The sequence below is a fragment of the Lactuca sativa genome, chromosome 4 (assembly GCF_002870075.4).
Source record: "Lactuca sativa cultivar Salinas chromosome 4, Lsat_Salinas_v11, whole genome shotgun sequence".
Taxonomy (NCBI): Eukaryota; Viridiplantae; Streptophyta; class Magnoliopsida; order Asterales; family Asteraceae; genus Lactuca; species Lactuca sativa.
This window is the reverse complement of record NC_056626.2, coordinates 40191225-40217695: the sequence shown is the minus strand read 5'-3', so window position 1 is coordinate 40217695 and position 26471 is coordinate 40191225. Positions and strand designations below refer to the sequence as shown.

The following is a 26471-nucleotide window of genomic DNA, read 5'->3' as shown; positions in this document are numbered from 1 at the left end:
ACTTTGCAATTTAAAAAGAAACGAATAAAACGAATTTCGTTCCTATGGTATTTTTCCATTTTAATATACTCCCTCCGTCCCAAATTAATTGTCCACTTTTGACTTTGAAGTCTTTTTTCTTCAACTTTGACTTTAAATATTTTTATTTGTGTTATATATTACTTGATAAAACTTATAACAATGAAAAGAAATTTAAAATACAATCCATTCATATATTTTGCATCGAGTATTATCATTTGAGGTCAAAGTTGAAGAATAAAGACTTCAAAAGTCAAATGTGGAAAATTAATTTGGAACAGAGGTAGTATGTAATTATATATTACGGCATGCCAAATATCATAAAGGAACTGTACTATTTGTCTTAGTTTAAATTATAAAATTGCATTTTGTACTGTTTAAAATTGTTAATTGCTACCAAAAGAATTTACCATTTGATCAAACTTCTTTCAGCTTCTCCTTGATCTGCTTTAACAAATGAAGAATCTCAGGTGTCTGCACATTTAACAAATCAGAACATTAGAATGAAAAACATATATGAACATGTATAAGGGAATATTAGGTAAGTTCAACAAATCCATCTGTGTAATTTCTGATACAGAGATAGCAATAGCTGCTTTAGCATTTCCTGAACTCCATTTGGTTACAAGTTAAAGTCCTGCTTTTATCAGACATAATCATCTCAACCTGACCAAGCTCTTAAGCATTTCATCGGTCTTCATTGGATTTCAGAGTGACAAAAGTAGTAGAGAACTTCAACTAAAAAATTGAAGTTTTTCTCGAAATACCCTAGTCGTCCACTAAAAAAATAATAAGAAGAAAAAAAAACTGTTAGTGTTTCTTCAAGTTAACGATTGTTGTTTTTGGATGAAAAGCTATAAATACATTGCTCTTATGAATAAATATTAAAGAAAAAAAATCTATTAAATACTAATAGTAAAACAAAATGTCATAATAGAAGATTAAAAAAAGGTACATTGTGTCTCAAGTGTGTGTTAATATGTTAGATTTTGAAGGTATAATTTCATAAGAAATAGTATCATGTTATAACTGAAGTACAATATTAATAGAAAATAAGTGAAGGTATAATGCTAATCAAGTTTAGCCTTCAGATTAACAGGAAATTAAACAACTTCTTAATAGGTTGGATTTTGAAAGTATAATAATATAAGTAGTTAGATTTTCGAAAAAAATCTTAATGGTAAAGAAATTAGAAATACATGGTCTTACTAGAAAAAAGAAATTAAAACAATGTCTTAATATGGTTGATTTTAAAAATGAAATCCGCACTTAATATAACTGGTTTGGTTTGGTTTAGATAAAAAGAAATAATAAAAAGCTTGTTTAAGCATCATAGCTGAATGAAGAGGTTCCTGTAAAAAATGAAGTTTTTTTTAACAAAATTCTCGTATAAAATATTTCTATTAACAAAAGAGAATTGTTTAATACCTCTTTACATCATCAACTTGTTTTTAACATTTCAACCCACCACAAACCACACAATTTCCCGAAGTAATAAATAAGCACATGTTTTAGGAAAATGAGGGGTATTTCTGGAAATATACAAACAGGTTCATAGACTCGTAGCTACCTGCATATTGCTTCCATGTTTTGTCAGCTAGTAATCAGTGGATAGAAGATGGTAATTTCCTAACATGAAGGCATAATTAACCTTATTTGAGATTCAATGATAAGAACACCCTTATTTGTTATTTCCCACAATTTCCCTTCAAAATTTAACATATGTTTTGAGGGTTGTTGTTATCGTAACCAATTTGGTGATATCCATCATCATTGGTAAAGAAACTTGCTGCATCATCTGATGATTCATCTCTGCCTCTCTTGTTGCCATTATTCAAAACGAATTAATATTTTTAATATGAAAATCAACACAGAAAACATTACATGACTAAATTTAAATCAATGAAGCTTCATTCACTTAAACATTTTATTGAGTGAGATTCAATTATGTGGAAAGATGCAACTTCCAATAAGAGAAATGAATAATTTGACAGTGTATTTATTACTCACTAACACACGAGAACTATAATTACTCAAAGCCTGTTAAAAACTAAAAAAATGATTGTTAATGAATAGCTATGGTGTCTTAATATGAAAAATAAAATAAATATAAAGTATAATGTTATAATTGGTAACCATGGTTAAACAAGTTTAGATTCTAAAGTAGAATGTATTAAAACTACATTGTCTTAAAAGGGTGGATTTTGAAACTATAAGTTTACGATTTGGAGTATAATATTGCAGGCAATTGGTTAGATTTTGATAGTAAACTATCTTCACAATAAAAACTTTGAATTTATAATGCTATAAATGGTATCCAAAACCAAACATGTTTAGTTTTTCAAAGTACAGTGACCTAATAGGAAAAATAATAAAATTCCAATGTCTTCATATCATAAGTTAGATTATGAAAGTATAATATTTTAATATAAGATTTTATAGCTTAGCATCTAAATAACATTCAACTACAACATACAAACGTAGGGTTTGGTTATTTACCTTGGCACCGTATATGGTCATTTAGCTTTTTCTCCAGCTTTTCCTATCAAATAACCACAAACAAATTAGAAATTAAATACATAAATAAAGCGTTACTTACAATCTTTAGAAATTTATATAACATGGGGAATCAATCTATGTGTTGATAAGTGTGGCAGACAGATTATGTGACCTTAATAATAAGGTGGTGTTGTTAGCCAGCCAACATTACAATAAGATTAGAATGGAGTAAAAATATTAATAGACAAATCAATACGTGATTGAACCTCACAAACAAACCAACTACAACTACAATATGTCAAACCTAACACATTCAGACCAAATGACTAATCCAAGATTTTAACCATAGTTATTTTGCTAGTAAGACGCAAATCAATGAAAGAGAAACAAAGAAAAACCATTAACTGCAATTTTTTTCTTCAATAATAATGGTATTTTTACTTAAATAATTATTAATTTCTTAATCTGAAAAGTTGAAAGTAGAATACTGTAATAGAAAAAAAAATGAAACTAGGATACTTAACACAAAGAAAGGAAAGTAAGTTGTTATATATTGCATTTAGCCCTAAAAAGAACTGAAACCATAAACAAAAGTAAGTTGTCTTTTATTTTGTTAAATAATAATCTCCCCCACATACCATAGCATAGGAGATGAAAACCCTTGTTCTACCACTAACAACAAAATCTGTAACTATGGTTAATGAAATGTAAAGGCCAGAGGGTTTACATTAAGTGTGTATATATGAATATGAAATCTACAGTTGATAAAAAAAACAAACAAACCATGTAACAGCAAAAATGTACATTGATTTAGGCAAAATTAATCCTACATGCATGAAACGTATGTATCAAATCCCAACCTTCTTGATTGTTTTTGAAAACATAATCCCCAAAATCAGAGTTTCTTCAAGTTAACGATTGTTGTTTTTGGATGAAAAGCTATAAATACATTGCTATTATCAGTCAATATTAAATAAAAATTATCTATTAAAATATTAACAAAAGTTGCAATAACAAGATCATCAGAAAGAATGAGATGAAATAAAGAGGTAACAACAATAAGATCCCTGTTCAAGCATCACAGCTAAATAAAGAGGTTCCTTCAAAAAATTTAAGTTTTTTCACAAAATTCTCATATTTTTATTTTTATTCACAAAACAGAATTGAATTATTACCTTAAACACCAGCACCCTCTTTATATTGACCACTTGTTTCTAACATTTTAACCCACCAAAGACCACACCATGTGGCATTTCCCTTCCCTGATGTCTAAATTTGCCAAAAGAAAGTACACTTTTTAAGTAAATAATTTTGTTTTTTTACTAAATAAGAAATATAAATTTTAAAGAATTACCAAGCATACTAAATAAGTGCTGAAGGAATTTTCCATGCAATATTTAGCATTTTTTTTTTAACTAAATAAGCACATCATTTCCTGGGGATAATAAATAAGCACAAGTTTTTGGAACAGAGGGGTATTTCTGGAAATACAAAAACAGGGTCATAGACTCATAGTTATAGCTACCTGTACACCTGAAGTAGTAACTGTATCAAGTAGCTTCTACGTTCCATTCGCAAGAGAGAGATCTTGGAAGCTCCCATGAAGACAGTTCTTTTGAAGAGGATCTTGAAAATACATTTGTGTCTTCTGATGATCTGAAACAATAACAACAATAATTTTTAAACATATCAGATATCAGATGAAACTTTTCTTTTTTTTATTAATGAAAGAGAAGAATTTTGTTGGCTGTTATTTATGCTGCTTGAACATGGAAATGAGAGAGATGAAGAAGACAAGGGCAAAATGGTTCATGTTTGAAATAAATATTTAATATCTGTGTTGTTAAAGTTGAAAACCCATGGACCAAAAACTGTTATGGAATCATGAAATGAGTACCAAAATTTAAAAAAATATTCTTTTTTAGAGAGACTTTTCAGGGATTATTAGGATATAGTTATGCTCCTTAAACATGCAAATAGAAGAGATGAAGAAGACATTGCCAAAATGGGCTGCTAAAGTTGAGAACAAGAGACAAAAAACAATACTATCAAACAATGAAATGAGTACCATATTTTCAAAAAGATACTATTTTTAAAGATTTAGGGTTTAGTTATGCCATACTTTCTAACCATATTTTCATTGCTCCCACCCATCATCTGATATGCTTTGTTATATAATCGTGTAACTCAGTAGGTTGAACTCAGTTCTGCCATGTCATTCAGCAATTTCAAGTTGTGGACCTACACCAATGAAAATATAGCAAGTCAGTAAAAAAGAAAGAGCATTTTTGTCATGAACTTAGATTTCTTTGGAAAGGTACAAAACCAACATGGATTAATTAGCATACAAGTGATATACATGCCTTGGCATAAATCATCCATGTGTATCTTTAAAAAAATGCAGATAAATAAACTATAAAGTACTTGTTTTGTACACAATCCGCCTTAAAAAATAATAAACTGTTTAACATTGACCAACTTAATTGCACTTGGCATATGATGTTTTCTCAAATTCATCAGCTATGTAATCTCCCAGTGCCAATTCAAAAATGTTCTTCTTGAAACACCACCAAAAAAAATCAAAAATAACCTGTTAGCATTTCTTCAAGTTAAAGATTGTTGTTTTTGGATGAAAAACGATAAATACATTGTTATTATTAAGTAAATCATAATGCATTTTGTACATATCGGTAAAAGAGGGCAGAGTACGTTTTTATTTCCCACAATTTTCCTTCAAAAAATTTAGCATACATTTTGAGACTTGTTGTTATCATAGTTCATATGACCCCAACTTTTATAATTTTCAGAAAGGAAAAATATATGTTGGCCTTTAAACATGATCTGATCAGATGCAAAGCTTTATACTTGGATCCCTTCCAGATGATCTGTCATTCACTTAACTATTTTTTTAAGTGAGCTTTATTTCACAGTTTTATAAGAAACCCTCCCTCGAAATGCTTCTCTTTCATGAAACAAACCAACCTTGATTGCTTCTTCTATTCCAAAATCAAGAAAAGGTTGTAATACAAGAACAACAAATTCTACATTATAAAGTCAAAGTACTTGGCATCAAAGCAATCAATCAGGTTTAAAGAATTGGATTAACTTAAGGCAGCAGCAGAGCCTTGTTGTTGGGGTTGACTATGTTACGATCCCACATGCAGATAGATTTTTCATTCGTATAGGTCTTCCATTAAACAATCACTACCCTCTAGTAAGTCAGTGAAGCACAAAAGCATTAAAGCATCAACTGCTACTATATATAATAAGGAATGAAATTAGGTTTATGTAACAGAAAGATAATTATCAAGGAAAGTATAACAAATATCATTTTGGAGATGCTATTAGGTTTTCCCAGATGGCCATATGTAATCAGGAACTTGATGCAATCCAAGGATTCATGATATTCAATACAACCCAAACAGTGAAATCCTAAATAATCTAAAATTGAGTTAAAAAAATTCAAAATAAAAGAGGGGGAGGACATATGATGTGTTCTCAAAAAATTGAAGTTTTTCTTGAAATACCCTTCAAGTTAATGATTCTTGTTTTCGGATGAAAAGCTACAAATACATTGCTCTTGTGAGTAAATATTAAAGAAAAATATCTATTAAAATATTAACAAAAATTGCAATACCTGATGGCATTTCTTGTATAGATCATCAGAAAGAATGAAATGAAATCCATAATTTCTTAATATAATTGGTTTGGCTAAAAGGTAACAGCAATCAGATCCTTGTTCAAGCATCACAGCTAAACGAAGAGGTTCCTTCAAAAAATTTAAGTTTTTTCACAAAATTCTCAAATTTTTATTTTTATTCACAAAAACAGAATTGAATTATTACCTTAAACACCAGCACCCTCTTTATATTGACCACTTGTTTCTAACATTTTTACCCACCAAAGACCACACCATGTGGCATTTCTCTTCCCTGATGTCTAAATTTGCCAAAAGAAAGTACACTTTTTAAATAAATATTTTTTTTTACTAAATAACAGACATAAATTGTAAAGAATTACCAAGCATACTAAATAAGTGTTGAAGGACTTTTCCATGCAATATTCAGAATCTTTTTAAGAAAACAAGCACATCCTTTCCTAAAGATAATAAATAAGCAAAAGTTTTAGAAACAGAGGGATATTTTTGGAAATACACAAACAGGGTCGTAGACTCATAGCTATAGCTACCTGTACACCAGTATGTTGTTTCCATGCTTTGTCAACTTGTAATCAATGGATTGAAGGAAGTAATTTGATAAAGCAAAGGTATTTGAGATTCAATGGAACTAAAAGTGTACCTTTAAACATTAACAGAAAAACTAAATAAGAACATAAAAAGCATCAAGTGTTTTATGGTGTTAAGGGTAAAAACATACATGTTAACAATTTGATTCTCGGGGGCATCTTCTTTTCCTTTTCTAAACCCCAAGTTTTGTAATTGGTTTCTAAAGCCTTTTCTTGTTGCAGAGTAATGAATGGAATTTATCAAAGGGATTGGAATTAAGAATAGCAATTAATCTCAGAGTAATGTAAAGTAACTTGTGGTTCGCAAAATACTTTTATAATGAATGGAATTTGTCAAAACAAATTCGAATATTTCATGTGTATGGTTGAATAAAAATGGAAAGGATTTCGATTCATTTCATGTGTTGTTTTGTGTTTGGTTTGAAAGTGAAAATTATGTTAAATGACCAAAACACCCTTTAGTGACTTTTTTTTATAAAATAATAGATATTTACTGGAAAAGAATTCACTCATAAGACAGCTAGCAAACACTAATTATATAAACATCAAACATACTCAAATTTCATAAACATTAAAAGAAAAGGAAAATGCCATTAAAAATGAAGATAGGTAACTAATTAATAATATAACAATTGATTATAAATATCTGCATTTATAAAGTTGTATATTAGGATAAATAGGGGTGAGAATAAAGAAGAAGGTGTAAGATTCAAAAAACAACATTTGGTTGTAAGGACAAATTTAGTCTTTTTAATGAAGAAATAAATAAAGGAATTCCAATTCTTCCATAGGAATGATAAATCTGTTGAATACAGATTTTGGTGGAGTTTAATGGAATCCAATTCCATCCATTTTGTCAACCAAGTGTGTAACTTAAGGAATCTTCCATTCCAATTCCTTCAGACTTCTATGGAACCCTTGAACCACAGACGCCCTAATTAAGTTGCTCTTAGGATTAAAATAGAAAAGGTAGGAAAGAAAAACAACATGCTGATATATAAAACTGTTTTTTTTTCAGAAAGAACCTCACCCACATCCTCTTTGCTGAGCAAAAAGCCAACATGCTGACCAGAAGAAGCATTAGACATCTGTCAAAAAATCCATGTCATTCAAGTTTCACTTTATGAAAAGATGGAAACAAATTGTATCACATGAAATGCACTAACATTCAATTCCCATGGATTTAGTTCATGATCAGAAGCAGGGGTAACTGATTCATGTTAAAAAGATCCACAAACCTGTTGATAGGACCCGTGTCATTTAAAGAAACAACCAAAAGGCCTGCATATTCATTATAATTAAAGCCATGTAATTTAAATGGGAGAATGAGAAACAATGCACTTTAAAAACTTACATGTAATAGATGATCAAAGGCTTCATGGTATGCAAAGGATACATTGAGTATAAATTCTTTATTGAAAAATTGGAACCATGTTGATACAAAATCAGGTTGAGAAGAAGCTACAGGGGCAAGTAACTAAAAATAATTTTAAAATGATAACATTTAAACTCTTAGAATTGTGTGTAAAAACTTACAGATGGGAATAGTTTCTAATTTTATTTATATTGGTGATGGATGGCTCTAAGTACAAGTCTGAATCCTCATTGTTTCCTGCATCATCAGTAATAACCTTCTTTTAACTGCTCTTTTGTCAGCTACTTGAATGAGAAAACACTACTAGAAGGTTTTAAATCAAACAGCTAACACTACATGGTTAAATTGGCTAGTAAACGATTACTTAATAGGAAAGCATAGTAACATGTGATGTATGTTGTGAACATGTAAACATATACATTCATTTATACCTCAACATTTGGTTGTCCATCATCCAATGCATACAACATTAGCAATTTGAACTTCTGTTGCCTATAAACGATATGGAAAGGCTTTTTCATTATTACCCTATTAGAGACATTTTCCATGTATATTAATATTAAGTAATCTGCAAAGTACAGTTTAGTTTCTTACCTTGACTTCTCCGGTTATCCTATCAAATAACCATAAATTTGTAACTGAAATACATATGGAAGCTTTACAATCTTCAAAAAGTCATGTAACATGGGGAATCCAACTATATTTTGATAAATGTGGCAGATTATGTGAACCTAATAATAACCCGTTACAGCAATGTTGTTTTGTTGTTAGGCAATATTAAAATAAGATTAGAATCGAGTAAAAATGTTAATAAACAATCAAAACATGATTTAACCTCATAAAACAAACCAACAAACTATAATATGGTAAACCTAATACACTCAATGACTCAAACCATGCAAGAGTTTGACGAGAGTTATTTTATTACTCAAGTGCAAATCAACAGAAGAGAAACAAGAAACAAAATAATGATTATGTGATTAAATCTTCCAAAAAAAGAGATTTGAGTAAAACATCGTGATCTGATAAAATTGGTTATTCATAAGAACACATTCTGAAACAAGCGTACCAGACACGCTAAATCAGATTTTACAGTGAAAAAAAAAGCAATAAAAAGATAGAGAAGAAATTTATGAAACGGCCAACAAAACTAAAGGAAAACTATGTAGTTTCCTTCTGTTTTTAAGTCGCAATACAACTTGTGTAGTTAGAAAACTAGAGTATGCTTCGATTTTTCTCGTATCCATACATACAGAGGAGATTACAACATCTGAAATACAGAAAACCCTAGAGAACTAAAATAAGAAGGAAAAATAATGAAAAGTTACAGATAACTCCTTAGGATTACCAACATGCTTATGAGTGTCCAACCAAGGGTGGGGGTGCTTGTGTCTTCGATGAGCTGAATTACAGAGGTCGCGACGAGTCGTCTCCGGCGGTGTTTGGAGAACGAAGCGGGATGAGTGAAGCGAAGAAGGAAGAGTGGAGAAGGTAATATTTTATGCGCCAATACACCAACCTAAACCTTTTGGCTTCCCAATTCCAACGGTCATTTATAAAACCAATTCCAAAATTAAAACCTTTATAACCTACATGTCTCTGGATCGTGAGTTTTGTAAAATGCGGTTTGTTTCCCCCCAACTACCATATGTATTCCAAACAATTGACATAAATGGTCCCTAAATATTATAACTTTAATCCTCTATTAAAATTTTCTAGTTAAACCTATATGAAATTACTTTTTTGCCCTCAACTTTTTTTAATTTTAATTATTATTTTTTGTTATTTAAAAAAGAAATGGGCCCACCACTTAGCCCCACCCCACCACTTCCTTCTTTTCTTATTTATTCGTTCATCAACATGCTTCTGGTTTGTGAATTGTTCCTATCCATCATATCATTCTCATCTCTCTCCCCTTCCTCTTGATAAGCCAGACATTATGTGTATTTCCTTTGGTTCCATTGCAATATCACTATGTTTTTTAAAAAGTTGTACAATTCTATTGAATGTAAGGTTAATACATGCTTTAACTAGTAATTGTCTTGTTCCTCGTGATGGTAGAGATTTATTATAACTCGTTGCAATTAAGATCTAAAAAAGTAGTACTTGTAGGAGGGCAATCTAGATTCATAATGATAAATATGTCAAAATGTAACTGTATAAAAAATCATAGAAAGAAATACATAAATTGTCATGTTACATATGATGTTTCATATAAATATATGCTAGATGTTTAAATGTTGATACATATCTTGGATGAAGAAAGAACAGAAGGAAATTTTGAGAACTTGGTATTCAAATATGATGATATAAGTTTATCTAGTTGAAAGAATGATGGATTAAACTGATTTTAATCAACCAAATTTATAGCACAAAAATATGGGTTTTCATCATAAGAGTTGGGAACAACCGACAATAATGACATATTTTGCTTATGCGATTGAGAGTGAAACACAATTTTGCTTCTTTGATGACCAACTCACCAATATTCCACCGAGGAATTGACATCCTCCTAATGTGTTTTTTTGTCAAATCTACATTGTACATGGTATACATCTGTGAAAGCTTGCAGATTGATGTCGTGTTTTGCTAGGTACCAAAGTCCTAAACCCTTTCTGCCCTTCAGATATCGGAAGATTTGTTTTACTGCTGTCAAATGTGATATATTCAGATAAGCTTGATACCTAGCACATAGACAAGTAACAAACATAATATACGGTCTACTAACAGTTAAATAAAGTAGAGAACCAATCATCCATCAATACTATTTTAGGTAAGACACAAACCAATCACGTAACAAATACAAACATTAAGGACCTTTCGAGTTAAAGAAATAAGTTAGTGACCAAGCACAGAAATTACCCCAAACCATAGGGATCATTCGTGTAATTTACTTTATAAATAACTTGTTTTGCAAAGTATGATATTTTTGTGTAGCCTATAGAAAATCAAATGTGATGCTCAAGGCCGGTTTTGAGGGGGGGGGGGGCGGGGGTGGAAGTGGGCATCTGGCCCAATTATTTTTGGGGCCCACTTCTTTATACTATATTCAGGAATCTCAGGAAAAAACATAAGGTGATTCTTTAAAATCTTTAAAAAAACATGGTATAAATAACTCATTTTGAAAAGTATGATATTTTTTGTAGCATATAGAAAATCAAACACAATGATTAAGGACAGTTTTGAAAATAGGGGTGGGAAGAGTTGGCAGCTGGCCCAATTTTTTAGGGGCCCACTTTTTTATACTATATTTATGAATCATGCAAATGCTTAAGCGATAGTCCATACCCACTCATACTAATCGATCAGTCTAACACACACCAAAAGGCAGAAACGACAACACATCAATTGTTGAAGATACATGAGCACTCGATCATTCATTCGGTCGATCACCTCTAATTCTATGAATAATCACTTAATCAACGTCTCAGGTTCTCAGTTCTCAGTCTGAGTAGTTAGCGAAGTTACATAAGTTTAAAGCTTTTTAGTTTTCTTTTTGTTCCACTTATTGAAGGATAAGTTTTCCTCCAAATTAGGAATTATAGGTATCCTCAAAGACTTTAGATTTTTACTTTTGTGTCGATTTCCTTTCAGGTTTCTATAATCACGTTCTTCTAAATTGAATAATTGTACATAATATATATATATATATATATATATATATATATATATATATATATATATATATATATGCACATACATACATACAGGTATTAACAGGTTAAACAGGGGAGCCATGGTTAGTACCCTAAATCGTAAAATTGAGTACTGTTTTCATCCTACCTTCCTGCCCCATTTATATGAGATTTGGATAATGTTGTTTTTGTAATTAGACCTTATAAAAACAACATATTAAATCATGAGAAAATTACAAATTTAGTCCCTTTCCTTAATTATTTTGCAGAAAATAGCAAAAAAAAACCCAAATTACAAAAATAACCTACAAAGTCATAGATGGATTAAATTCATTTGCGATTTTACAAATTGAACTGCAAACGTATAAGTGTTTAAAGAACGGGTGTGCATTGGCAGTTGTACGTTCGTAAATGGTTTTTTTTATTTTTTTGATTTTTTCCGGTATAAATACAACACCAAAATCGCAGATGAACTTGGTTCGTCTACAATTTCCTCAGATGTTTAATCTGTGATTTTGAGTAATTTATTTTATTTAAAAAAAAATACGTTTTGACTACGAAATGATAGGGTTTGACTATGAAACTAGCATATTATATATAAAGTATTGCAAAATATTATAACTTTAGCTGTTATTTCTTTGGGAAATTTGTTTAAAACCCCTCTAATAAAAGGAATGAATATTTGATTTATGTTGTAACTAGTGGGAGGTGGGAAATTATGGAGCCAAATCTGGAATATGTATGTCCACATGGAGGTATTTCTAAATTCGATTTGGTATTTTCCGAGTATATTAGTTATAGTGATTTTATATCTTCGGTGAAAATGAAAACCGATTTTTTAGATAGATATAAAATTAGTCTTCGTTTCCATCATCCTGGATTGAATCATTATATAGTCATAGTTTAAGACATTGATGTTAGAATGTTCATCATAATAATCAAATCGGTTAGAGGAAGGATGTGAAAGTGTTTGTGGTGGCTGATGAAGGTGATGCGGTTATGGAGGGTAGCAAGAGAGGAAATGAGTGGTTTGGTAACTTATCCAGAGATAAATGGAGCAACAACCCAATAGGTACTTTCATGACTCCTAGTGTACCTCAGTTTCATAGTGTTGCTGAAAATTTTAATGTAAGGTATTCAACTATTCACTATGTGGATCCTGGAAATTACAAGTACGTTGGTGATGATGATGTTGGTACATATCTTAATGAAGTGGGTGGTTGTTATGTTGATGTTCCCCAACAAGAAGTTAAAGTTATCAATAGCGGTGGAGTAGATGATAGTAAAAAGGAAAGAGTTATGATTTAGAAATTTGAAAATCTACATGGTTTTGGGGATTCTGTTGATGTTGTTGATGTAGATTTAGATATAGCCGACCTAGAAAGCAGTTCTGATGGAGATGAGTTAGGTGATGAATGTAAAGCTAAGTTTCCCGATAACCTTTTTTTACGGTATGCCCCATTTACCGGCATGTCCAATTTATGTTAGTGAAGACATCCTATCACAGATGGTATACCTCAATCAAAAGATTGAATGCCTATGTATAATTAATAACAAAGACCTTCTAAAACGGAGGATTGGGAAAAGTGTCTTTAAGAAGGTTTTCAGACGAAGATAAGTAGATTGACCAAATCAAGGTATGAAGTTGTGTATGTTAGGAAAAATTCTTCTTGGTTACTAAGAGGAAAAGGAATAAAAAATTATGGCGGACTTTTCCAAGTGAATAAATTTGGTGACGTACTCACATGTTCTTTAACAATGTTGCAACCTAATAATCAACAATCAAACAAACATGTTTTGGGTGAACATCTTGTTGATGTTTTGGCTGAAGATTATAGTAGAGTATATCGGGGACAAGATATTATTAACGATATGAATGAACAATTGAAAATCAGTATCTCATACAATTAGGATTAACGTGCGAAGCAATATACATTGTTATTGTTAAGGGGTATGAAAGAGGATTATTTTACCAAACTTCCGTCTTATTTCCACAATTTGGACAAACATAATCTCGGCACGGTGACACATATTCAAACAGATGTTGATGATCGATTTGAGTTGTTGTATGTCGCACTTAGTTTCTCGGTTAGTATTACTAGATTATATTATTATTATTTTTATTTTTATGTAATCAACTATAATCAATACATTTGAATAGATATACAATGTATTGTAGGTACGCACTTTTGTCAATTGTTGTAAGCCGACCCTTGTAGATGGAGCCCACTAAAATGACGAGTTCAAATGTACCATTTTACTTGCAGTTACTAAGGACAGACAAAACCAAATATTACCCGTTGCATACGGTATATGCAAAAATGAGTGTATATGTTCTTGGACATGGTTTTTTCAAAAACAACGTCATCCCTAATTCTCATTTTATCTTCGAAATGATCATTTTGCACCTTAAGATGTATCATCTCTACATCCTTCCCAGCAAGTGATTTTTCAGTCATTTTGGTAGTCTTCTTAGTCTTTTTGACCCGTTCTTCACGCTCTTTGATTTTCTTTTTATTAATCTCTATCCACTCTTGAGCTTGTTTGCATTCTGATGCAATACTTCACGACGTTCACTGAGAACCTGAGACGACACTTTATCTCATTTTTGTTGTTCTTCAACCCTTTTCAATTCTTAAAAGGTTTCATCTGACATATATGGGTCTTACAAAGAGGGTGCAACAAAAGGGTCGACTGGATCACAGTAGTAACAATCTACTTCGGCGCACGAGCAAATTTCAAAATTTGTGGATGAACTCACGGTGGGATGTCAAGTCCACCAATCAAATTACGCCCTTTGATTGCAAATAAAACGTAATATAATGGTAAAAAGGGGTACCGGTCTATAGGGAAATGGTTGTATTCAATCACCAATGCAATCCAATAGAACTGGTGTAATAAAACGAACTAACTACAGTTAAACTAAAAGGGGGTGTTGTGATCGCTTGAAAACTAAAACACTTGAATAACTAAAAAACTTGCAATTAAGCAAGATGATGAGATGCTCAAATATTGGAGAGAATTGGTCAACCAAGACATTTCAACACAATGAACATTTTTATTTTTATCATTAGGATTCAATATGAAGCTTATCGTTCATCCCAAATTTGTTATAGCAATCATAAAGCACGATATGCCAAGATTCCTCATAGGTAGTATGGAGGTTAGGGAAGCCCACAACACACCTTCTTAATCAAAATCAAGGATTCAATTGAAGCAATTAAACTCAAGAAAGTTGATTAGTCTTAAGAATGAAGGAATCCCAAATTCCTAGAGGATGTCAATGCTTACACATCTATAAAGGAGTTATGATCCATAAGCTAGAGATGACTTCTATCATCATAAAGCCTTGTTCTAAGTAAATTCAATGATCAACCAAAGAAATAAACCAACAATTGCTCATTCAAGTACCAACCTCATGATCAAAGTATTAAACAAGCATAAGAAATATGAACTAGAATCATAAACATAAGATAAATGACAATCAAGCATGAATCCTTCAAAAGCCACAAATATTGCAACACCCGATAGTTCTAAGGTATTATTTATTTAATTATTTATTCATTTTCTAAATCATGTAAGTTGTTCTGGGCTTAGTGTATTGGGCCTTTACGAGTGGGCTTAGTCAAGGTCGTACGCTAGGCGTAAGCCTGGTGTACGCAGGGCGTAATGGAACTCAAGGAACACGGAGGCATGCACGTACACACAGCGTAGAAGGTGGTACGTGCAACGTACGTGGTCAAACTCAAAACCCTAATTTATAGGGTTCAAGCCCTATATAATGTCATTAAGTCTCAATTGTTAGCCTCCTTATCATCATCTATTGTCCAAAAACCCTAATATCGAACCCTATAGCGTATTGGTGTGTTCTTGACCTTGTGGAGTGTATTTTTGGTAGTTTGGAACCTTGGAAGGAAGAAGAATAAGTTGGTGAAGAAGAGTCGTTGAAACTTGAGCTTGAAGATTCGGGTTATCATCATCATTTGGCCCTCATTTGAGGTATAAAGCTTAGAACTTGCTTTGTTAATGCTTAGATCTCCTTTGTTTGAGTTTTTAGACCCTTTTGGACCCATAGATGAGATCTTGTGGATCATTGTCATTTCTGAAGCTTAGAGTTGCTACTCTTGGTGTTCTTTTGGTCCTAGAGACATAAAGTTGCCATCTTTGAAGCTTAGAGCCATCAATGCATGAGTTGGAGTTAATTTAATAGAAGTAGAGTGTTGCATTTCAGGTTTGGGTTCATTTGGGGCATGCAAAGCTACCAACTTAATGACTTTATGGTTTAATATGTTGCATATGACTCAGATCTGTGATTGGGACTCTTGGACTTAAGTAATTTAGAGCTTAATGGGTGAGTACGATGGGCGTACAAGGTCGTACGTGCAGCGTACAAGCCATGCAACTTGTATGCTTAGCGTGCAGTTGAGTACGCCCCGTGCACTCGATGATTTGGGCTTTGCATCTTTTGGGCCTCAGGTAGGCTATTTCCTTGGACATTATTGTTTTGGGACTTAATGGGACATCTGAAATCGAGCCTTTGGATTGAGTGAGTTTATTGAGCCTAGGGATAAGGCCCATATTGGGGGTTTGGGCCTAATTTGGAAAATTGGGCCATAAATGGGCCTTGAAGGAAAAAGTGGTTTTGGTCTTGGTTTTGGATCATATTAGGTCAGGGGTAAAATGGTCATTTTACTCTAAGATTGGATCATTTATTTTGGAATGGAACCCAAGTGTTTATTCGGTGTTATTTTGTACAGTCAGCTCGGGGAGTCGTCAGGCCAACAACTAGGGATTTATTTCAATGAGACTAAGCATTCGAGGTGAGTTTCCTCACTAGGTTTAGTGAGTCTAAGGCACCAAAGCAGACCCATGGAACAAAAACGTTATGGAACCATGAAATGTGTACCGAAATTTCAAATAATATTCTTTTTAGAGAATCTTTTCTGGGATTATTAGGAGATAGTTATTAGCTCCTTAAACATGCAAATGGAAGAGATGAAGAATACATTGGCAAAATGGTCATTATAATAAATTTAACATATAAGCTGCTAAAGTTGAGAACAAGAGACCAAACATAATATTATCAAACAATGAAATGAGTATCATATTTTCAAAAAGATACTATTTTTAAATATTTAGGGTTTATTTTTTGAGGATTTAGGGTTTAGTTATTCCTCTTCAACATATATGACAATAGTTTCCAAGGAAAGAGAGAAATTGTGTTGACATTTCATCATGCTCCTTGAAAATGGAATAGAAAGAGACGAAGATGACAGGGACAAGTAAAAAAAATTGTCCTATTTACATGATATCCTAATGGTGTGTAGACAACAGTGCCAAACAACCCAATATTCATAATACTACTCCATACAACTATAAAGCCAATTTGAAATGCTTATCTTTCATGAAACAAACCAACCTTGATTGCTTCTTCCATTCCAAAATCAAGAAAAGGTTGTAATAAAAGAACAACAAATATAAACAAATTTCAAATCATAAGGCAGTAAAAGAAAACAAACTCTACATTATAAAGTCAAAGTACTTGGCAGCCTTACTGTTGGGGTTGACTATGTTTCGATCCCACATGCAGATAGATTTTTCATTTGTTTAGGGTTCAATTAAACAACCACTACCCTCTAATAAGTGAAGCACAAAATCATTAAAGCATCAGAAACGACTAATTTGTCAACTGCTACTATAACAAGGGATAAAATAAGATATTATTAGTAAGAGATTTTTGTAACAGAAAGATAATTATCAAGGAAAGTATAACAAATATCATTTTGGAGATGCAATTAGATTTTACCAGATGGCCATATGTAATCAGGGAAACATGTGAAACCCTAACTAATCTAAAATTGAGTTAAAAAATACAACAAAATTTTCAAAATAGAAGAGGGGGAGGACATGTGTTAGACAAAAAAGCAGGAAAACAGGGAACCAAACATTTCAAACAGAAGGGAGACTTCACTGAAAGAAGGCTTGATGACCTCTTGAAATCAAAGGAAATTGCTAATTATGAGGGAAAAATTGGTGTTGACAAAGAGATGCTTAAGGTATCTTTGGTTGTCAAAATTTTTTAAAACACGTTTGGTTGATCCAGTTTTCAAAAGATGTCAAAAAAAATGAAAACTATTAGTTTGTCGAATTATATATGTAAATTAGAAAAGTGATTTTTACAGTTTTCTAAATTTCTAAAATGGAGAATGAAAATTCTGTTTCAACCAAATGCGTTTTCTAAAATTTTCATTGAAAACTGAAAACGAAAACTCAAACTCAATTCTATTTTCTAAAAAATGAAAGAATTTTGCACAACCTAACACAACCTTAACCTTTTTCGAACACCAAGAGGATTAAAGAATTAAAACCCCCACTGCATTCATAACACTGCAATAACCAACCACACACACATAACTGAGCATCAATGATTGAAAAATACATAAATTGATCATTTATACACCACCCATCATATGCTCTGTTATATAATCGTGTAACACAGTAGGTGGAACTCATTTCCGCCATGTCATCCAACAATTCCAAGTTGTTGATAATAGAATTTAAAATATTCAACATGTCTCCCTTTTCCTCATTGAGTAGAATATGTATATATACTTACAAATGTTACAGTTTAGTACCACGAGAATTACAAAATATATAATATACATCATAAAGTTTTTCCAAGTCTAATATACCCCCTCAGTCTAAGGGGGAGGATTGCGGACACTTAGACTGGATCGAAAATCTTGAAAAAGTACTTATGGTAAACCTTTGGTGAATATATCGGCAAGTTGGTATTGTGACGGGACATGTAAAACCCAGATTTGGCCGCGTTGTACCTTTTCTCCAACGAAGTGAATATCAATCTCAATATGTTTAGTGCGTTGATGTTGTATGGGGTTGCCCGACATGTAAATCGAACTAACATTATCACAGTATACTAGAGAAGTACGCATTGGAGGATGACCCAATTCGAGTAATAAATTACGTAGCCAACATATTTTAGCAACTGCATTTGCAACACCCCTATATTGTGCCTCTGCACTCGATTATGAGACTGTGGTTTGCCGTTTAGAGGACCATGAGAGAAGGTTATCACCAAGAAAAACACAATATCCTGAAGTAGAGCGACGCGTGTCTAGACAACCAGCCCAATCAGCATCTGTGTATGTCGTAAGAATAGATGGGTTACTGCGATGCATGTGAAGACCCATAGATAGAGTCCCCTTAATATACCTGAGAATGCGTTTAAGAGCATTCATGTGTGCTAGACGAGGAGCATGCATATGCATGCACACCTGCTGTACCGCGTATGAGATATCGGGTCGGGTGAAAGTCAGGTATTGTAGGGCACCTGCCAAGCTCCGGTAAGTGGTTGGATCATCTATAAGGTCTCCTGGAGATTGAATTAGTTTTCCTTCAGAGTCAACAGGCATAGCAACCGAATTGCAATCTTTCATATTAGCACGACGGGGGATGTCTATGGCATATCTATGTTGAGATAGGAATAGGCCTCCTGGATTTCTGGTGACAACAATACCTAGAAAATAATGCAAAGGCCCTAAATCCTTCATGGAAACTCGTGTGATAGGCAAGACACGAGATGTTGCTTTAATATCGATGATGACGTGGTAAGAATGATATCATCCACATAGAGTAAAAGGTAAGCGATGTCGTGACCATTTCTATAAACAAACAGTGAATGGTTGCATGAACTATGGTGAAATCCCAAAGTGGTGACATAATCTGTGAACCTTTGGTACCATGCCCGTGGTGCCTGTCTTAGACCGTACAATGATTTCCTAAGTCTACAGACATGATGAGGATAAGATGGATGACGGAAACCGGCAGGCTGATGCATATAAACCATCTCTTCCAGATGTCCATGTAAATAGCATTCTTGACATCTAATTGATTAATCTCCCATCCCTGAAATAATGCAATACTAAGAACTGAATGTATAGTTGCCGGTTTGACAACCGGGCTGAATGTCTCATCGCAATCGACCCCAACCTATTGTGTTCTCCCGTCACAGACCAGTCGCGCTTTGTAGCGCTCAAGTGAACCATCTAACTTGGTCTTGTCTTTGTAAATCCACATGCAACATATAACATTCATATGCGGCTCACGAGGTACTAACTCCTAATTGTTATTGTCAATAAGAGCATTAAACTCATCAGTAGAGTCTGTTCAGCAGTAGAGTCTGGCTTTCCATGCCTATTCAGCAGTAGAGTCTGGCTTGAGAATGGTGATTAGTAAATCCTTAGAGACTGTACTGTAAATCCATTGTAGAACTAAAGAATCTAATAGTTTTCATGGAACTTTGTCATCAATCTTTTCTTTATCTTTATCACTGGGTGATTTCGATGAAGATCCTTCAGTGGGAATGATGTGATTGATTACGTAATGGGCGTGACAGTGGATCTTGAAGAGTTCCACCCATGATGTGTATTGCCCGTCATCATGGTCCAACACAATAGGAATGAAATCCCTGATGTTGGTAACTGTAAGAGCAGGATGTAGATTAGCCATTCGAGTGAAAGAGAAGAAGATGAATGAAGAGATAATGAAGATAGAATCAAAAGTGCTGAGGAAGAAAAAAAAGATAAAGATGGAATCGAAACTGTAGGTTGAGCCGTGACTTGGAGTTTTTGACTGCTAGGGTTATTGGGGAGAGCAGAGGTATCGCTCTGATACCATAATAGAATGTAAAATATTCAACACGTCTCCCTTTTCCTCATTGACTAGAATATGTATATAATATACATGAGAATGTAAAATATTCAACACGTCTCCCTTTTCCTCATTGATTACGTCATGGGCGTGACAGTTTAGTACCATGAGAATTACAAAATATATAATATACATCATAAAGTTTTTCCTAGTCTAATAGTTGACCTACACCAATGAAAAATTGAACATATAGTAAGTAAGCCAAAAAGAAAGAGTTGTTTTGTCATGAATTTGATTTTCTTTGGAAAGGTACAAAACCAACAAGGATAAATTAGTATACAAGTGACATACATGCCTTGGATAACTCATCCATTTGTATCTTTAAAAAAATGTAAATAAATAAATTATAATGTATTTGATTTGTATCCAATCCGCCTTAAAAACTAATAAACTACTCAACATACTCTCCACTAATAAATCCATCTACTTGGAATCTCGGGAGGTTTCAGATATATACAATTTCAGTGATGAAAGTATTAGAACACAAAATTATGATGTAAATTGTAAGGTACCAATTTCCTGTCTTCGATTTCTCTGGAAGAACAACATTGTACACTTGTTCTACCACTAACTACCACAAATACAAAATCAGTAACTATTGTGATGAAATGTAGAGGCCAGAGGGTTTACATTAAGATGTTGTTTGTTTTAGAAGTGGTTAAATGTGTTTTGTCTTTTTCCATGTTTGCGGAAGAAGACGTGCATTTGAGAAACGTCTACCCGCCAGAAGGGAAAAATGCTCAAAAAGTGCTTTTGTAGAAAAACAAACGAGGCCTAAGAGTGTATACTTACCCCCAACAAAATTTATCACTTTTCTTAAAAATTATTTGTCATACGTTTAAGGCGCATAATTATATCCTAATAATCCAAGAAAAGATTCTTTAAAAGAAGAACATTTTTTGAAATTTTGGTACTCATTTCATGGCTCCATAACGTTTTCCTTAATGAGGATTCAGACTGGTTATTGCTGATGTTGTGATGCAGGAAACAATGAGGATTCAGACTTGTACTTAGAGCCATCCATCACCAATATATATATATATATATATATATATATATATATAGAATTAGAAACTATACCCATCTGTAAGTTTTTACACACAATTCTAAGAGTTTAAATTTTATCATTTTAAAATTATTTTTAGTTACTTGCCCCTGCAGGTTCTCAACCTGATTTTGTATTAACATGGTTCCAATTTTTCAATAAAGAATTTGTACCGCAATGTATCCTTTGATCATCTATTACATGTAAGTTTTTAAATTGCATTGTTGCTCATTCTCCCATTTAAATTACATGGGTTTAATTATAATAGCAGTTCTATTGATTTTAAGAAAAAAGTCACTAAAGGGTGTTTTGGTCATTTAACATCATTTTCACTTCAATTCTTTTGATAGTCATGCAAACCAAACACAAAACAAAACATGAATGGAATTGAAATCATTTCCATTTCCTTTCAACCATACACATGACAAATTCCAATTCCTTTGATAAATTTCATTCATTTCAAAAATATTTTAAGAACCGCAAATTCCCTTCCATTACTATGAGATTAGTTCGTATCGTTAATTCCAATTCCTTTTACAAACTCCAATTATTACTCTGCAACAAGAAAAGGTTTCAGAAACCAAATAAAGAACTTGTGGTTTAGAAAAGGAAAAGAAGATGCCTCCAAGAATCAAAGTGTTAACATGTATGTTTTTACCCTTAACACTATAAAACACTTCATGCGTTTTATGTTCTTATTTATTTTTTCTTTTAATGTTTAAAGGTACACTTTTAGTTCCATTGAATCTCAAATACCTTGCTTTATCAAATTACTGCCTTCAATCTGATAAGTTCTTCCTTTCCTATAACTTTATTCTTTACAACCAACACACAATTGAACAAAGAAAACGGAGGAAAGAACCAAAAGATTACCGATCATTCATAACAAAAGCCCCATATTCGAGTGTAACATACACGTTTTGAAATCGTGTTTTAAGTAAATAATATTATGAAATATTATGTGAATTTGAATGTTGAGTTCTAACAGATAGTTTTTACTAGAATTGAAGTAAAACTATGCTTAGAATCATTCAGAAAGTATTGGAAGTCTTATGAGATTCCAATCAAATGTCAAATAGTGAAATTTAACGAAAATATAAAATTTGGAATAAATACAATTTTATTATTGAAAGTTGTAGATAATCTCGTTAGAAACATTTAGGCGAAAACCTCATCGAAATCCGAGTTATAACGAAGAAGTTATGACCAATCGAAGATTCGCGACAAAACCGACACGACGCCGAATGACGTAAAAAGTGAGTTTTTGATAAACTACTTTTTATCCTTAGTGATCTAAATGAAAGTCTTAGTATTCATTAAACCGAGAAGTTCGATAAAAAGAACGCCAAAATCTGACTTCGTTTGAGGAAGTTATGATTTTACGAAGTTTCAGCTTAGCAGTAGACAGCTAAAAACTCGAATTTTAGATTGAGTGGTTTTTAGCCGACACAACCTAAACGAGAATTGAAGGTTTCGTCATTTGTAGTACAACGATAAAAAGTCTGACGAAAACGGATGTCGGATGAAGAAGTTATGAATTTTTAACTGATTTTCTTGTCCCGGTCTGTTAAAAATAATAATATAAAAATTAAAGTCAAAATTAGCCGACGAAGTCTAAACGAAAGTTGTAGAACATAATTTTAGCTACGTGTTCATATAAAGAACGTCAAAAACCGAGTTCATATGCGAAAGTTATGAATTTTGGAAGATTTTGGCTCAAAATCCGAGAATTTCGGATAAACTCGCATGAATAGTACTAGCCACGTCACTCTTCTTGCGAATCTGACCCGTGTCCACTCGTGCCCGTCTCTGATTGGTCCGAAGCGAGGTCCACTGCGCATACGACACACCTTTTTACGTCCTAGGCGAAGTCTAAGACGGCTCGTAAGACGCCTCGCGCGTGTCCTTCGATGCTGGCTGCCACCGAGCTGCTTCACTGCTGACTCCCCTCTTCGCGTGTCCGAGCCTTGCACCTCCACCTGCCTCCCTCGCATGCGTGCCATCTGGAGCCCCTCGCTGGCACCGCCTCTTCTCGGCCGACTTCGGATCTCACCCTTATAAAAGGGAGGCCTGCGAGCCTTCCCGAGTAATTTTAGAAAATTGGCAATTTTGACCTCTTTTTCAATATTTTGACTATTTCCATATCCCCTGAAGCCCTGGTATCATTTTTAAAGCCCGGAATACGTCCCGAAGTGCCTGTGAAGCCCGAAAGATTTATATTTTCGGTTTTGAAGCCCTACCTTCGCAGAGCCCGGTTTTCAATTAAGCTCTCGGTTTACAACATAAAAAGTCATATTTAAAGCCGAAGCGCTGTCCAAATTACTATTTTGACCTTCGGTTAATTTAAGGTGAGTTCAATATATAGGAAAAATTATATGTTATGCGTTATATGTGTTATGTGCTTTTCAGTTTTATTATTCTGAGTTATTTTCTCGTGTTATTTTATTTGCTATTTTTATAGCAAAAGTAATACCTTTGACCATGTGATCAGTGAAAGGACTTAGATTCACATTGGTACTGGTATGTAGCCTCTGGCCATGTAGAGCATGTCTCTGTAAGAGAATGACTTTTATTCTATGGCATTGGCAAATGGTTAGACAGGGCTATAAGCCTGAAATCTACCAAGATGTTAATCAGAAATCTTATGTCTTCTGTGCCATTTGTGTCGAAGCTTTATTGATGTATATCAAGTATGGAAATTATTATGTCTCATTGATTGTATATCTTTGAATCAAGTCATTGAATGATATGGAAAGCTTAACACATGATACACATATGCATTTGTTGTTCCTTGTTTCTCTTTGCTTCTGCCATATTGAAGTATATATATATGACATAACGTTATATTGTATCTATTATTGAACTCACTAAGCGTCACCGCTTACCCTATCAATGTTTAACAATTGCAAGTGGTAAGTAACCAGTATGATCATATATTGTTGAAAGATTTAGAATAGTTCGTAATAATACTTTTGTACTTCAGCTTATGTTTGTATAAATTACAATATCCTGGGTAGTTATGTAATATATAACACTTTGTAATAGTCGGTTTGTATCCAATAGGTTGTAACCTCTTTATCAATGTAAAATATTACTTTTATGAATATGCAAGTAGCATGTTTTGGAGTAATAATATTGTGAAGTATGAAAGTTTGGGTCTCTCAGAAATACGAAAGTTGGGGTCTTTCATCGAGAGAGGGATTGCTCTTGGTTCTAAAAAGAACTTCTTACAAATTTTTGCCTAAAGAACACAAAGCAAAAGCTAGCTAATATATCCTCTAACAAAAAGTTGTAACTGCTCTATCATTGGCTAAGGACACATGCACCACCCCCACGATCAAAATAGTGCTAAGGTCACTAACAAAAGAAAAGAAACAACCAATAAGATTATTTTCTAAGAATCATCTTCCCATACCTCAGGCTAATGGACTGGACTCGTAATTCATAGGTCCTCTTGGGCCTTGGGCCTCTTACCCTTCCTGGAGTAAACTAGCAGTGGTTGATGTTTATCAATACCCGCCACCCAAACTTCAACCTTGTCCTTAATGTTAAAAGTGGGAAAAGCCTGGTTTAGCTTCTCGAAATCCTCCCATGTGGCTTCTGATTCAGCTAACCGCTTCCATTAGATTGAAACTTCCTTGTCGCCTAGATCTACACCTTGCTTGAGTCTCACCCCTTTCAGTTCTTCTGGTTGCAACTTTAGTTCCATGTCACCAGACAGTTGGGCTGGCAATTGAGTGGGTTTGTTTGGTACACCAAAAGCAAATCTTAACTGGGAAACATGGAAGACCGAATGGATCATACTTTCATGGGGTAATTCCAATTTGTATGCAACTTTCCCAATTTTTTGGCAAACTATGTAAGGACCATCGTAGCGAGCTACAAGCTTGTCATACTTCCTCCTAGCTAGGCTTTGTTGTCGGTAAGGCTTCAGCTTGAGATAAACCATGTCTCCCTCCTGATATTCCACATCCTTCCTCTTATTGTTTGCTTGAACCGTCATTCTTTGTTGGGCTCGGATTAAGTTCATACGGAGGTCATCCAATACCGCATCATGATCTTCTAACAGCATGTCAACTGCATCAAGGGTGGTACGTTGTCCTTCGAATCGAATAATGGGAGGTGGCTCCTTACCATATAAGGCCTTAAATGGGCTGCATTTTGTGGATGTGTGATAGGAGGAACTGTACTAAAACTCAGCTCAAGCTAGCCATTTGGACCCAGTCTTGGGTTTGTCTGAACAAAACCAACGAAGATAGGTTTCAAGTCATAAATTGACTACTTCTGATTGGCCATCCGATTGCAGGTGGTACGCTGTGCTTTTCTTGAGGGAAATTCCATGCAACCTGAATAGTTCCATCCAAAAATTACTGACAAAGATCTTGTCTCGATCACTGATGATTGAGGTGGGTAACCCGTGGAGTCTGACAATTTCTTTGATGAAGCTTTGGGCCACTATAGCAGCTGTGAATGGGTGTTTCAGGGGAATGAGATGAGAATATTTGCTCAAGCGATCTTTATATGTACGGATGCCTTGTAACATATACTACAACTTAGTTAAGATTACCCCTTCTACATAATCTTCCATCAAAAGTCATTTTTGATGCTTATCGTCTCTAAATTGACTTGCCCGGATCTACGGGCATTACAATTATCTCCCCCTTAGGATGATTACGTCCCGTAATCACCAACGAAATATGAATTGTATAATGATTCCATACGTTATCTCTTCATCCTAGGTAATAACTGTAAGTTCTATATTTCCTCGAAAGAGTATCTAACTCTTAGACTTCTCGATAGTAGGTAGTGCTCAATCCTGCATCTGCTCTTCGTATTATGTTGTACTTTCAACCGTAACCTTCGAGTTACAAAATAAATCCTTATTGAGGACTCCTTCTTCTTCTTAGGATAAGTACTTTCCTTT

At 33.4% G+C, this 26471-nt stretch overlaps 1 protein-coding gene and 1 long non-coding RNA gene across 3 annotated transcripts; both read right to left on the bottom strand.

Annotated features, from left to right (window-relative positions):
- Positions 1-307: 307 nt before the first annotated feature.
- LOC111917706 (uncharacterized) lies at positions 308-9731 on the bottom strand. Of its 2 annotated transcripts, XR_008231444.1 has the most exons (12): positions 8732-9731; positions 8569-8629; positions 6706-6815; positions 6538-6615; positions 6363-6456; positions 6155-6286; positions 4640-4758; positions 4043-4173; positions 3693-3786; positions 2518-2560; positions 685-797; positions 308-492 (listed from the first exon to the last, which is right to left on the bottom strand). It is a non-coding gene; the product is annotated as an uncharacterized LOC111917706 (long non-coding RNA). The 2 variants fall into 2 exon arrangements; XR_008231445.1 differs by lacking the exons at positions 308-492; positions 685-797; positions 2518-2560; ... (3 more) ...; positions 8569-8629; positions 8732-9731 and adding an exon at positions 6012-6080 and having other exon boundaries at positions 6706-7142.
- Positions 9732-25169: 15438 nt separating this feature from the next.
- LOC111917750 (uncharacterized) lies at positions 25170-25619 on the bottom strand. Its single transcript, XM_023913409.1, has one exon. The coding sequence runs from the start codon at positions 25617-25619 to the stop codon at positions 25170-25172; it is 450 nt and encodes a 149-aa protein (XP_023769177.1).
- Between the last annotated feature and the right edge of the window lie 852 nt (positions 25620-26471).

What these genes read in the sequence shown, in the direction of transcription:
- LOC111917750 (XM_023913409.1), bottom strand. Translation starts at nt 25,619, where the DNA reads ATGCTGTTAGAAGATCATGATGCGGTATTGGATGACCTCCGTATGAAC.